Source organism: Gastrolobium bilobum, unplaced genomic scaffold (assembly GCF_033153095.1).
Source record: "Gastrolobium bilobum isolate Gb01-03AN ecotype WA unplaced genomic scaffold, APGP_CSIRO_Gbil_v1 utg237772, whole genome shotgun sequence".
In the NCBI taxonomy this organism is placed as follows: domain Eukaryota; kingdom Viridiplantae; phylum Streptophyta; class Magnoliopsida; order Fabales; family Fabaceae; genus Gastrolobium; species Gastrolobium bilobum.
In genome coordinates, this window is record NW_026896294.1 from 6236 (window position 1) to 21752 (window position 15517).

Sequence of the window (15517 nt, forward strand, 5' to 3'; positions counted from 1 at the left end):
AACTTACATCATTTATTATAAGTGACTAAGGAGTTCCCATAAACTCGCTTAGCCAATTTCCAACTTTACGTTTTTACCAATTCGAACATGTTTCACTCTAAATATTTCTGCGACCAAACCGATCGCAACAAACCCTTCTTCTCAGATTATATTTTTGTATTACTTAATTCCCTTTTTAACAAGCTATCATACGCTCAATTCGGAGCTCATTTGCTCCGGTTAACGCCGTTTGAAGTTGGATAAGCAATTAACCCAAACAACCCCAAAAACAGCTCCAAACCACTCACATTTCTCGAATTACTGCACTCAATCAACTCAACCATTTACTCTCAAATTTTTATCCTATAAAATAGACATCTCAAACTTCATTTTGATATATCACACGCTTAATTTGACGGAGAAATGAAGCGGGAATTAATTTCCCAAATCCGGTCCAGAATCTGCCTCAGGTGCAGGGGCACATGGGCAGTCCGTGTTTCTCTATTTTTTTCAGGCCGAAGATCAACCCAGAATTTCCTCAAATTTTGACACAAGGTATAGGACATCTCAACCTTCAAAATGGCGTAGGGCACGTCCCTAGGGGACCTCTATGGAGGGAGATATGCTCTCCCCAAGTTCGCCTAAAATCTGCCAATTCTACAGAAAATTCGCCAGAGTTTCCTTTGTTTTTCCAATAATTCCAAATTTGTAAAAGATCATTTAAACCTCAAATGTACCTAATAAACACATGATAATACAGTAATAATCCAATGGGTGGCACACACAAGGACCAACAACGCCTTGGGGCACTTACAACCCAATCCAGTTTATAGTTATTAAACATAGAGTCCATATTAATCATTCTTAAGTAGTTGCAATCACTAACACCTTTTTCATGCATATTTCCATCATACATATTATCATAACCTAAAATAGGCCTAAGGCCCTTCCATCATAAATAGACATGCATCAATACTATTACAATATGGCTTTACAAATCACAACTTGAAACTAAAACTTCAAATTACATTCTTCTAAAATTACATCTTAAATTTAAAAGACAACATAACCAAATACATCACTACTAGACTTAGGCAAAATGGCATGAACAAGATGCTAATGAAGCTACTAATAAATACAAATGACATGTTCATGCCTAGTCTAGCCTAGGCCACACGGCCAACAAAATGCAAAATATGAAGCGCTCCAGCGCTCACTCTGCGGGCCTCTTGCCCGAGGCTCCTGCTCCACTGCTACCTCCTGAAATAAATGCCCCGAGACGGGGTGAGATATACGAATATATCTCAGTAACCAAGAGGTTCTGGAGAAAATTCCACCCAATGGTTCACTTCGATGCATATCAATAGAATACAACAACCACTTTGAAAACGGGATATAGCAAGGGATTTAGAGGATGGGGAATATAAAGAAAACAAAATACGACGATACGGGATGGTAACCCCAATTCCACGTACGCCCTCGGCATATATAAGCCTATGGGTATCATCCAAGGTGTGTTCACAGAAACCACAACCATGATGCCCAAACCAACCAAAACGCCAAAGACATTCCTAGTGTGCTCCTACCCGGATCACACACCATGACACGCAGTCAACTGGAACTCCCTCCTGGAGACCTATCCAACGGAAGTCCGAAAATGCCCGAAGGCTAATAAAACTGTCTACTGGCCAGAGACTCGGTACTGCAGTACCCATAGCAATAATGCATGCATGCTCATGTGTTCTATACTATTCATACACACTTCCTACCGTTGCCATCAACTGGCAAGGTGGAACACAAAAGGGGAACAAGCCCCAGTACCAAGAGGTTACCTGAAATATTGTTTCCACAAGCTCCGCAGCAGCTTATCCCTCAACTTGGTACACAGCAGAATGCCTACACAGAGGACATTCCTAATCACTCACAATTCAAACAATACATGCTACTTTACAATTACACATGCATTGAACCAATTACTTACCTCAATCCACTTGGTCCAAGACCAATGGCAACTCACTGAATCAAGATTCAGGATTCAAGTCAACGTACGGCAACCTATACAATTACGTACATCCATCAGTACGCGTCAAATAGCATCAAAATGCAAAATCACAAAAATCCTCCCCATCCTCCCTTGATGGTTCGGCCAATGAAGTGTAAATTTGAGATTTATTTTTCTAAATTTTCTTTCTCATTTTGTTACGTCTCATTAGGTTGTCAATAGGCCAATTCAAGTGCCGGTTCATCATTTTCGCGTCGGATTACATCAGAACGCGAAAACCGCAAAATCCCCCCCTTTTCCCTTGGAGGTTCGGCCATATAGGTGTTAATTGGGGATTTATTTTTCTAAATTTTCTTTCTCATTTTAGTACCCATCCTTGGGTTGCCATAAGGCCATTTCAACTGTCGTTTCGCCGTTTTACGTCTTTTAAGCATCGTTTCACTAAATATTTCGCTCTAGGTTCATTTATGCCAACTAAACCACTTATTATTTTTCCATTGATTCTAACACTTGCCAATCACAACACAACCCATCTAAGCACTATATAACTACACAAATCATCATCCAAATCATTTTTCATCATCAATTCACTCATTTTTCCTCAAAGGTTCGAATCTTGCCCTATGACATTCCAAAGAATTTCCATTCAATTTTAATCACTCCAACCTTCACACAACCTATCATATCATCATACCATCATGCCACAATTCATCAAACAAGTCTCAACACCAAAATTCACAAGTCCAAAATCATGATCATCAAATTTTTCTAAGTTAAATTCATCATCAATTTTCACCAATAAATTTCATCGCATTTCTAGCTTTAATACATCATTCTAACACATTATCATCTAATACACATTTTCAAATTGAGCTCTCTAACATCACTATTCATCATATCAAAGTTTAGGTTTTCAAAATCAAATCATCACCATCAACCATTTAAAATGCAAGAACACTCACCTAAATGGAAGGTACAAGGCTCCTCCTAACTATACTCCACCATTGGAGCACTTGGAAGCTCCAAGAACACAAAAATTCCTCCCAAAACCGTGACTGTAATTGGCCAAGATCTCCTCACACACGCGATTTCAAGGTTCAAGAGTGGTACCAATGTGTTTAGGAGGTGTTTTCCAACAAGTTTCAAGACAAAAATCGTTGGATTTGGTTGAGATTTGAGTGAGTTATGATCCAAAGAAAAATTTGCATAAAGAGGAAGGGGGAAGGGGCTGCTGTCGCAGGAAGAAGAGAGGGAGGAGAGAGAAAGTGTGAAAAAAAGGTGAGTTTGACTCACTTAAGTCACAAGCGGGTCCCACACGCGTTTTAACTTTAATCAATCACCTAATTTCAACCACAAATTCATGACCTACGTATTTTTCTTGTTCATGTCATATTTTTGTTTCCCAAAAATACTGATAAAATTTTCACGCTTATCGGTACAATTATACCGCAGTATTTTTACACCAGAAAATCACTATTCATCAATTTTTCCCAAAATGACTCAATTCCATCAAATTTCATCAAAATCATATTTCCTAACTCAAAAAACCATTTATAACTCATATTTGAAACCTAGAGCTCAAAACTCAATCGGCACATTTTACGGTGCAATCGTACCGCGGTATTTTTACCCTCGAAAAACATTATTCACTGATTTTTCTGAAACTTGCATGTCCACTCAATTTTTCGTTCTGAACCCATTTCCAGGGTTATTTTTACCATCTGAGACCTTCTACTCAATTTTTATCTTCCTAGGGTTGCGTGTTGGCTAATTACCGTTTTGCCCTTTCTTTGTATTTTGGCCTAATCTTTAGGATTTTCACTAATCCATCACTTGATTGCTCACTTAATATTTTAATTACTTGATTTAAAATTGTGAGGTGTTATAAAGTCTTAGCCTTATTCATACCCCTTAATGCATTAGGTGACATATAAAACTTAATCAATTACCCATAAATAACAAGGCATGGCCGAAATATATAAGTCCTACTATTTAATTGCATAGTTCATAAAATATAAGGCCCTTTCAGTTCAAACACTCAAAGTATAATACCTTAACCGCAGGTTAAATGTCTAAAGTAGCATAAGTAAATAATCTATTACAGTCGTCCAATTATAAATAAAGTGCATCACTCAATCCATAGGGACTCAGTATAGTCATAGCCTCCAAATAATTCAAGCCATACAACATGCATAGCCTGCTTAATCTGTCCTTCATTACAAAGCTTAAAAATTTTATCCGAAAGTGACTGCGTAGCATCATCTTCAAGCCGTACCAATCTCTTGCATTTCCTTACCCACTTGGTCATTTTTACCTGAAAGGGGATCCCCAAAGAGGGGTGAGATTGGGGGTCTCAGTAAGGACTCACAGTTGGAGCAACCTCCAAACCATGATGCTTACTCCTGCAACTGTCATATAATAACATATACAATAATAGAATGGAAAAACATTTGAAACATAGTTTGGAAGATAATCATGCTTGCAAATCATCATACCAATCCTGCCATGGCAATTACTCTCCATGGTCTTACGGACGAATACCCAGGGTCCTCGTCAGGTTGCCTCTGTGGTATTAGTGCATAGGCCATCATAACAAATCTTGCATGAACAAAACATTAGTTCCAAACTGCCAAACATATCATTGTAATGCACCATACAACAGATTGCAGTCAAACCAACACTTTACATAAAGAGGGTGGCAACCATAGGGAAACTACTACAACAACCATAAATCACTTACCCAGTGGTCTTGTCTTTTTATTCTCCAAGAGTTCGAGTTTGAATCTAGTCTTCCCTTGCACCTTTGGTTCGGCCTAATAACATAATGAGACTTAAGAGAATATTCTAAAAACTCACTTGGTTTATAACTCACATATAGGTTCGGCCCCTTTAGGATGTAGGTCTTAGAAAATGATTCTAACAACATGGTTTATGCATAGCATTCTAACATTTCGGTAACATGTAAATCCCACAAGGTTTTCCTTTCTTTTAGACCTTAAGAATTGAATTAGGGAAGAAGGTTTGTATTCCTTTAGCCTTTATAAAACGATAATATTTAAGAGGGAGATCATAACTTAAACATGGAGTCTAAGGGACCTTACCTCAAGGATGATGTTTGATGGTGATTTTTCCACCGATATGTCACTCTTGCTTCTAAGTGTCACGAGTCCTTCTAAGTGTCCACCTCAACGAGTTAGACGATGAAGGAGGCTAGAAGCTATTTTTGATGTTCCCTTACCCTTAACATGTGAATGGCCGAAGCCTTAGATGGGAGGAAGAGATGTTGGTTTTTCTTATGGGTGCTTGTTCCTTGGGGAGAAGGCCGAAGCCTTTGAGAGGGAAAGAGAGAGTGTCTTTGTTTTCCTTTGGTTCCTTGCTAATCTTGAGAGTGTGAGGGAGTGTGTACGGTTTGCTTGGGTCTTCTATTTTATCTAAGTCCTCTAATCATCACACCTAGGAAGGGGAAGGGTTAGGTCTAGGTTGAGTGTGTGGGTTAGCAAATCTCCCACCTTGTTCAAGTGTCATACGCATGGGAGGGACTCTTGCATTTCTTACCTAGAAACCAACTCATCATTAATCACTTGGGAGTGATGCGTATAGGGAGGAGAGTTCTTGCATGTCATGCCTTGGTTAGGGAGATTCATCATTATTTGGGGAGTGAGGCGCATGGGGAAGGGAGTTCTTGCAGGTCATGCCTTGGTTAGGGAGATTCATCATTATTTGGGGAGTGAGGCGCATGGGGAAGGGAGTTCTTTGCATGTACCAAGGTTAAATGCTTTAATCATTACTTGAGAAAGGTTGGTTAGTGTGTAAGGCTTTTGCCTTTTAACTTTCCTTAATTGAAATCCTAGGAGAAAGTGTCATTGTGATTTCCCAATGCATGGGGTTGGGGGTCACTTTGAGTGTCCCATACTCAATTTAAAGTGTGTGGAGAAGCCTTCCCTTTTTCATGATAATTATTGCGCCTAGGGAAAAGGGGAAAGGTGGCTCCACCTTTTTAATCATAAATGGGGAAGGTTTAGGTTTATGAACCCTTTGGGGTGCGCCTAGGGTAAGGGAAAGTGAACCTACTTTTAATGAGGAAAACCTTGATTTATGATCCCTTAGTGTATCACCTAGGAAGAAGGAAAGACACTTGTCTTCTTGCTTCTACATGGTCGCAGCTTTACCTTGGGAATAGTCAAGTTCCATTCCATTCCTTTTTCTTTATTGGTTGCATGTAGTGGGATCCATTCATCATGTGCCACGTCACTCATCATAGGTCCATGGGCTTTGGACTTGTTGCCCACTAGGGGTCCACGGTTTTGGGTTCCTAATGGGGTGGGTTTGCTTTGCATTTGGGCCAAGGTCACACTAAGTATTGGGTTCGGCCCACTTGGTCTTTTGGTGTTGGATTTCCATTGAAATTAATAAATGGGCCAAGTCTTATTCCTTTACATATTGGGTTCGACCCAAGGAGTCTCTTTGGGTTGGGTTCACCCTAGGTTGGGCTACTTGGGTTTATGATTAGTGTGGGCTTAGTCTAAGATCATAAAATTTCAATAGTTTATGAGTTTGGGCCATTAAGGCCATTACTTGGTGTGGGTTTATCCCATTACGTTTGGGCTTTTAATTTATTTGACCATACTTAACTTTGGACAATCCACATATAGCTATCATTAATTAATTTGCCCACACAAGATTCATTAATAAATAAGGCTACATAATTTAGGGTTATTACAATCAGGGTTTGGGCTATAGAGATATAGGTGAACTTAGAAAGTTATTAAGCATTGTGGTTTAACTAATTTAATTAGTTAATTGTGGGTAGAGAGATCATTCACACCACAAAATCAAATGGAACTTGCACTTAATGATTCATAACTATGTTGGCCATAGAGATGTGGGACTTAGTATACATGTAGAGTTGGTGAGAGCCCTTGCATGCATTAGTGTTCTGGTTACTGAATGGATAATTGCTGTAGCATGGTTACTACATTCTGGTGAAGTTGCAATTATGGGGAAATTGATCCCAATCTATCTTTAATACTTGGGAAACCTATTTTATTACTGCATTCTTTTAGTTAATTATTAGTTTTATTATTTAATTAGTCATTAACCTCTTCCAAATTATCTTTGTTACCTTGATTGCTTCACATTGATCACAACTTTATAGTTTTCTTCGTGGGAACGATATATGGACTCACACATCCACTTTATTACTTGTTGACACGTTCACTTGTGTAATGTGTGATTGATAAAGGGGTACACAATTGCACAACAAGTTTTTTGCGCCGTTGCCGGGGAAAACTTATAAAGTTAGTTTCTTTGTGAAGTGATACTTGATCCTTTTTCTTTCTGTTTTCAGGTTTTGCAGGTAGTACATGAACAGTCTCCCTCTCTAAACAGAAGTATACTTTGATCCAACAATTAAAGGAACACTTCAAGTTAGGAAGAGGCAGCAGTGACAGAGAGTTGCTACAGCATTACCTGACATGTCAGAAAGAATAACAGGATTTGGTGTTGATGGACGAGGTCTAAACCAAGACAAAATCTCAATCAGAGCACATGGAATGTTATCACTTAACAATCTTCATTCTTCCATTGTGCAACCTGATGTTGCAGCAAACAATTTTTAGTTTAGACCAGTGATGTTTGACATGCTGCAAACTATTGGCAAGTTCAATGGGTTGTCAAGTGAAGACCCGCATCTACACTTGAAGAACTTCATGGACGTGGCAGACAACTTTAAGATGCAAGGAGTTACATCTGATGCACTAAGACTGAAGTTGTTTCCTTATTCTCTCTCCAATGGAGCTAAGATATGGCTTAACACTCTACCACCTAATTCAATCAGAAGATGGGAGGGCCTTGCTGAAAATTTTTTGATCAAATTCTTTCCTCCCACCAAGGCAGCTCAATTGAGGAATGATATATCAATGTTCCAGCAATTTGATGGAGAATCACTATATGAAAGCTGGGACAGATTCAAGGAATTGCTATGGAGATGCCCCAATCATGGCATACCTGAATGGATCCAGATGGAAACTTTCTACTATGGGTTGAATGGAAAAACTAAAGATATAGTAGATGCATCATCTGGAGGAGCTCTCTTGGACAAGACTTACACTGAAGCATATGAGATCCTAGAGAAGATGGCATACAACAATTACCAATGGTCAACAGAGAGGTCAATTGCACAGAATGAAGCTGTAGGATTGCTGGAGCTCGATGTTATATTTCATTAGCAGCACATATATCCTCTCTGAATAAGTCAATAGAGACTCTCAATCTTACTGCTGATGCTATAGCACAACAAGCACATTCAATTTATAATGCTGTAACATGTGTTTTCTGTAATGGCCCACATGTTTATGATGATTGTCCCCAAAACCCTCAATCTCTCTGTTTTGTAGGAAATTATAACATTAATAATCCATATTCAAACACCTACAACCCAGATTGGTGGAATCATCCAAATTGCTCCTATTTTGAAGGGCAACAGCAAGGGTCAGTGTATGCTACAGCACTGCAAGATCACAGACCACCATTCCAGCAGCAGCAACAGCAACAGCATTACCAACAGCCTGGACAGCAAGCTGACAACTCTGATGCGCTGGAGAGTATGCTGAAGGACTTTATGGCAAGAAGTGATGCTCTTATCCAAGATCAAACTGCATTAATCAAGAACTTGGAGACTCAAATGGGTCAGTTGGTGGAAGCTGTGAGAGATATATCTTATGAATCACTGCCCAACAACATTGAAGATCCAAGAAGCATTGGATATGAGCAAATCAAAACTGTAGCATTAAAGAATGAGAAGGCAGTAGATAGACCAGAGGCCATAGAGAACTACCACAATCTGAAGGAGGAAGCTGAAATTCAGAAGGAAGGAGGCAAGGTTGTTGTGGAAGATGAATTAAAAGAACAACATGTTGCACCTGAAGTTGCTATCACAGAACAGAATGCTACAGCAAAGCAACAGCACTGTCAGCAAGTCAACAGGACAAATAGACCACCATCTCCCTTCCCTCAAAGACTTCAGAAGCAACAAGATGATGTGCCATAGAATAGCACCTTATGTGATATTGAGGCTAATGCGAATTTGATGCCCATGAATCTACTATAAAAGATGGGAATAAATAGCATAAGGTCTACAAAGATGACTTTGCAAGTGCCTAGTCAAGTCATGAAAATATCAGTTGATGTTGTTGAAAATGTGATGATAGGCAACTCTGCACCCCAATAGATTTTGCGGTCCTTGACATGAAGAAGGACCCAATTATTTCTCAATATCTTGAAGAGTCATGCCTTGATACCCCAAAGGTTGTGGAAGATATGTGGAAGAATGAGATGATTCTTGAAATAGATGGAGACCAAGATAAGGACAATCCCAAGGTCAAGATGAAGGAGGAGGCTACATGCGAGAAAATTTTGACCAAGGATTCAAAGTTGTTCTTCTTCCTTTGTTTCAAGCCACCTTGATTATCAATCAAAGTCAGGCTGAAGACTATAAAACAAGCGCTTTTGGGAGGCAGCCCAAATCAATTAGGAAGTTTCTATACTTTTCTTTAGTTTTATTGCATTTAAATTTCTGAATTTCAATTTTTAGATTAGGATAAATGAGCAAACAGATTCTACACTCATTATTTTTGTTGATGTAGCTGCAATTTATGGGCAATTAAGGTTCCACTGCTGCAGCATTGCTACAACACTGCTACGTCATCGCCGCGGCAGACGGAATAAGGTGCTGAGGGGAAGAAAGTCAAGTTTAATTCCTGAATGAAATACTGAAAGCACTCAACAAAAAGCTGAGTTTGGAGTCCCCCAAAGCATTTTTGCAAGAACCCTGTTCAAGAAATTGAGTTTGGAGTCCCAACAACAAAAGGACTCACCATTCTAAAAATTCAATGATAAACCAAGTTGTCTTGTTCCTTTCTTGTCTATATCTTTTTGTACCTACTGGAGAATGTTAGTAAGGAATCTGTATGCTACGTAGGTTTAAATTTTTGTTTTATTTTAGTTTGTTTCTATTTCAAATAAAAGTAGTTAGGCAAAACATAAAAGGAAAATAAGGGACTTAAGAAGCAAACTCAATACTGATGCTGAGTGAAGAATGCTAAAGGACTTAGCATAGCATTGATGAAGTATTGTTGTATCACTGTCTATTATGTTATGATATGTATTGTTACAGGATTACTACAGCACTGGGTAAGCATGAAAGTCAGTGGTTTAAAGCCAAAGTCTAAATGGAAACCCAAGTCAGACTTGAAAAGCAGAACCAACTCAGGGTGAAAGGCCAATGGATGAACCATTCAAGCACAAGGATCAATTCAAGGGAAGAGAAATTAAGGAATGAATAGCGGAAGAGGGTTTAGGGTTCAACAATTTGTTAAGTTTGAATCCCATCACATGAAACAGATTTGAGGGCTATAAGGGTGAAAGAAGCCAAGTTACAAAGTGTCAATGCACAAAGAATTCTTCCACAAGAAAATAGAGTCAAACAAAAAAGAAAAGAGGGGAAAACCTAAAAAATAGACTAAGTGCAAAAGCACTAGAAAAAAAAGGAAGGCAAAGCTAAAAATGCAAGGTGGACACTCGTTCCTTCAAATCTTGTGCACACGGATGTGGATTCAATCCTGACAGAGCATGAATCAAGCAACTAGACCTGATGATTTTTAGTTTAAAGTTCCAAGATGGATCAACCTGAGAAGCAAGCTCCTAACACACACACACACACACTGAATCATCCAAAAGCTATGAATCCCTGGGAAGATGAAGCCAACAAGGAATACTGAAGTTGAAGTAAGGATGATGGCTGAAGATCAACAATCAACTGCACAATGTTATAGCAATGCTGCTGTAATATGGAAAATCTCAACAAAAGTCTTTGATACAGGAGTTACTGAGTTAATGAATGTTAAGCCTGAGGAGTGTTTTGTTGCTCGAGGACGAGCAACGTTTTGAGTTTGGAGTGTGATAACTCTCCAAAAGAGAGTTATATTTTGGCTTAATTGTGATGTTTTGGTGCTATGATTACATATAATTCTCTTGATTTTATATGATTAATGCATGAATTCTATGATTTCATGATTTAATTGAGAATTATGTTAATTATGTGTATTTGGATATAAATTGACGTATTGGAAACATTTAAATGCATTTGTTATTTTACTGCAGGTCAATGTTGTAGCATTGGAAAGCAGTGCAGATGAGGTCAGCAATGCATCATCACCAGCAAGCTATGGATCCAAGCCCAATTAGCTAGAAGAAGTTTATGAACGTATAATCAAAGTCCTGAGCTGGCTACGCGCTTTAAAACATTCAAAGGATCACCATTAAAGCTTAATTAAATCAGTGATTACATTTCCAAATTCAGACCTGAAACACGAAATGGAAAGAATCTGATGAGATATGCAGTAGCATTATGCGCTGTCCCTGATCAGCGCTGCAGCAAATAAGGAAAGAATCTCCAATCAGCGCTATAGCAAAACACAGTTATACCTTCAATCAGCGCTGCAGCAAATAAGGAAAGAATCTCCAATAAGCGCTGTAGCAAAACACAGTTGTATCTTCAATCAGCGCTGTAGCAAATAAGGAAAGAATCTTCAATCAAGCGCTGCAGCAATAAGGAAAGAATGCTCTGTCAGCATTACAGCAAAACAGAGTGTCATCCTTATCCACTCACACGACGGATTTGAATGAAGATTTACATGTACCTGAAGAGTTGTTGGAGGCCCAGAATATCAAGTATATAAAGGAACGAACCCTACACACAGAAAAGGAGGCTAGGAACGCTACACATGCTTTAGACATTCAATCAGATCCTAGAGAGAGAAAGTGGGGGAAACACTTAGAGAGAATTTGAGGGTTCGTTGAGAGAGATCCAAGGAATCAAAGGTTGAGGCTAGGGTTTGGTAAAGAGATCATCAAATCCGGTGGATCCCTGCACTATTCCGGCGGCTGAAGCAAGGTTGATGGTGGTGGAGCCTACGGTAGCTGCGGGAGCACTGCCACAGCAACGTCCCTGTTTTCTTTACTTTAGTTTAATGGAATCTTATTCTTTCTTTGTTGTTTCTTCCCACCCAAGTATGGGCTAAATTGTTATGATTGGGTGATAGAGTACCCTTATTGTGATGTAATCAGTTTGCCTAAACTTTGCTATATGATTGTCCTTTTAGTTGTTTAATAAAGTGTTTACTTTGTCTTTATTCTTGTTGACTTATCGAGAGAGAGCTGCAAGATAATTAGGGTTTGGGCTATAGAGATATAGGTGAACTCAGACAGTTATTAAGCATTATGGTTTAACTAATTTAATTAGTTAATTGTGGGTAGAGAGATCATTCACACCACAAAATCAAATGGAACTTGCACTTAATGATTCATAACTATGTTGGCCATAGAGATGTGGGACTTAGTATACATGTAGAGTTGGTGAGAGCCCTTGCATGCATTAGTGTTCTGGTTACTGAATGGATAATTGCTGTAGCATGGTTACTACATTCTGGTGAAGTTGCAATAATGGGGAAATTGATCCCAATCTATCTTTAATACTTGGGAAACCTATTTTATTACTGCATTCTTTTAGTTAATTATTAGTTTTATTATTTAATTAGTCATTAACCTCTTCCAAATTATCTTTGTTACCTTGATTGCTTCACATTGATCACAACTTTATAGTTTTCTTCGTGGGAACGATATATGGACTCACACATCCACTTTATTACTTGTTGACACGTTCACTTGTGTAATGTTTGATTGATAAAGGGGTACACAATTGCATAACAAGTTTTTGGCGCCGTTGCCGGGGAAAACTTATAAAGTTAGTTTCTTTGTGAAGTGATACTTGATCCTTTTTCTTTCTGTTTTCAGGTTTTGCAGGTAGTACATGAACAGTCTCCCTCTCTAAACAGAAGTATACTTTGATCCAACAATTAAAGGAACACTTCAAGTTAGGAAGAGGCAGCAGTGACAGAGAGTTGCTACAGCATTACCTGACATGTCAGAAAGAATAACAGGATTTGGTGTTGATGGACGAGGTCTAAACCAAGACGAAATCTCAATCAGGGCACATGGAATGTTATCACTTAACAATCTTCATTCTTCCATTGTGCAACCTGATGTTGCAGCAAACAATTTTTAGTTTAGACCAGTGATGTTTGACATGCTGCAAACTATTGGCAAGTTCAATGGGTTGTCAAGTGAAGACCCGCATCTACACTTGAAGAACTTCATGGACGTGGCAGACAACTTTAAGATGCAAGGAGTTACATCTGATGCACTAAGACTGAAGTTGTTTCCTTATTCTCTCTCCAATGGAGCTAAGATATGGCTTAACACTCTACCACCTAATTCAATCAGAAGATGGGAGGGCCTTGCTGAAAAAATTTTGATCAAATTCTTTCCTCCCACCAAGGCAGCTCAATTGAGGAATGATATATCAATGTTCCAGCAATTTGATGGAGAATCACTATATGAAAGCTGGGACAGATTCAAGGAATTGCTATGGAGATGCCCCAATCATGGCATACCTGAATGGATCCAGATGGAAACTTTCTACTATGGGTTGAATGGAAAAACTAAAGATATAGTAGATGCATCATCTGGAGGAGCTCTCTTGGACAAGACTTACACTGAAGCATATGAGATCCTAGAGAAGATGGCATACAACAATTACCAATGGCCAACAGAGAGGTCAATTGCACAGAATGAAGCTGTAGGATTGCTGGAGCTCGATGTTATATTTCATTAGCAGCACATATATCCTCTCTGAATAAGTCAATAGAGACTCTCAATCTTACTGCTGATGCTATAGCACAACAAGCACATTCAATTTATAATGCTGTAACATGTGTTTTCTGTAATGGCCCACATGTTTATGATGATTGTCCCCAAAACCCTCAATCTCTCTGTTTTGTAGGAAATTATAACATGAATAATCCATATTCAAACACCTACAACCCAGATTGGTGGAATCATCCAAATTGCTCCTATTTTGAAGGGCAACAGCAAGGGTCAGTGTATGCTACAGCACTGCAAGATCACAGACCACCATTCCAGCAGCAGCAACAGCAACAGCATTACCAACAGCCTGGACAGCAAGCTGACAACTCTGATGCGCTGGAGAGTATGCTGAAGGACTTTATGGCAAGAAGTGATGCTCTTATCCAAGATCAAACTGCATTAATCAAGAACTTGGAGACTCAAATGGGTCAGTTGGTGGAAGCTGTGAGAGATATATCTTATGAATCACTGCCCAACAACATTGAAGATCCAAGAAGCATTGGATATGAGCAAATCAAAACTGTAGCATTAAAGAATGAGAAGGCAGTAGATAGACCAGAGGCCATAGAGAACTACCACAATCTGAAGGAGGAAGCTGAAATTCGGAAGGAAGGAGGCAAGGTTGTTGTGGAAGATGAATTAAAAGAACAACATGTTGCACCTGAAGTTGCTATCACAGAACAGAATGCTACAGCAAAGCAACAGCACTGTCAGCAAGTCAACAGGACAAATAGACCACCATCTCCCTTCCCTCAAAGACTTCAGAAGCAACAAGATGATGTGCCATAGAATAGCACCTTATGTGATATTGAGGCTAATGCGAATTTGATGCCCATGAATCTACTATAAAAGATGGGAATAAATAGCATAAGGTCTACAAAGATGACTTTGCAAGTGCCTAGTCAAGTCATGAAAATATCAGTTGATGTTGTTGAAAATGTGATGATAGGCAACTCTGCACCCCAATAGATTTTGCGGTCCTTGACATGAAGAAGGACCCAATTATTTCTCAATATCTTGAAGAGTCATGCCTTGATACCCCAAAGGTTGTGGAAGATATGTGGAAGAATGAGATGATTCTTGAAATAGATGGAGACCAAGATAAGGACAATCCCAAGGTCAAGATGAAGGAGGAGGCTACATGCGAGAAAATTTTGACCAAGGATTCAAAGTTGTTCTTCTTCCTTTGTTTCAAGCCACCTTGATTATCAATCAAAGTCAGGCTGAAGACTATAAAACAAGCGCTTTTGGGAGGCAGCCCAAATCAATTAGGAAGTTTCTATACTTTTCTTTAGTTTTATTGCATTTAAATTTCTGAATTTCAATTTTTAGATTAGGATAAATGAGCAAACAGATTCTACACTCATTATTTTTGTTGATGTAGCTGCAATTTATGGGCAATTAAGGTTCCACTGCTGCAGCATTGCTACAACACTGCTACGTCATCGCCGCGGCAGACGGAATAAGGTGCTGAGGGGAAGAAAGTCAAGTTTAATTCCTGAATGAAATACTGAAAGCACTCAACAAAAAGCTGAGTTTGGAGTCCCCCAAAGCATTTTTGCAAGAACCCTGTTCAAGAAATTGAGTTTGGAGTCCCAACAACAAAAGGACTCACCATTCTAAAAATTCAATGATAAACCAAGTTGTCTTGTTCCTTTCTTGTCTATATCTTTTTGTACCTACTGGAGAATGTTAGTAAGGAATCTGTATGCTACGTAGGTTTAAATTTTTGTTTTATTTTAGTTTGTTTCTATTTCAAAAAAAAGAAGTTAG

The 15517-nt window shown here is 38.8% G+C and overlaps 1 protein-coding gene across 1 annotated transcript; it reads left to right on the plus strand.

Moving 5' to 3' along the window:
• The first annotated feature begins 7611 nt into the window (after positions 1-7611).
• LOC133298711 (uncharacterized) lies at positions 7612-9029 on the plus strand. Its single transcript, XM_061498038.1, has 2 exons — positions 7612-8193; positions 8235-9029. Exons 1-2 carry the CDS (start codon positions 7612-7614, stop codon positions 9027-9029), a joined length of 1377 nt encoding a protein of 458 aa, XP_061354022.1.
• Positions 9030-15517: the final 6488 nt, after the last annotated feature.

Coding starts and splice junctions, on each gene's coding strand:
- LOC133298711 (XM_061498038.1), top strand. CDS start 7,612: ATGTTTGACATGCTGCAAACTATTGGCAAGTTCAATGGGTTGTCAAGT. Junction 8,194..8,234: donor TAGGATTGCTGGAGCTCGAT/GTTATATTTCAT, acceptor TCTCTGAATAAG/TCAATAGAGACTCTCAATCT.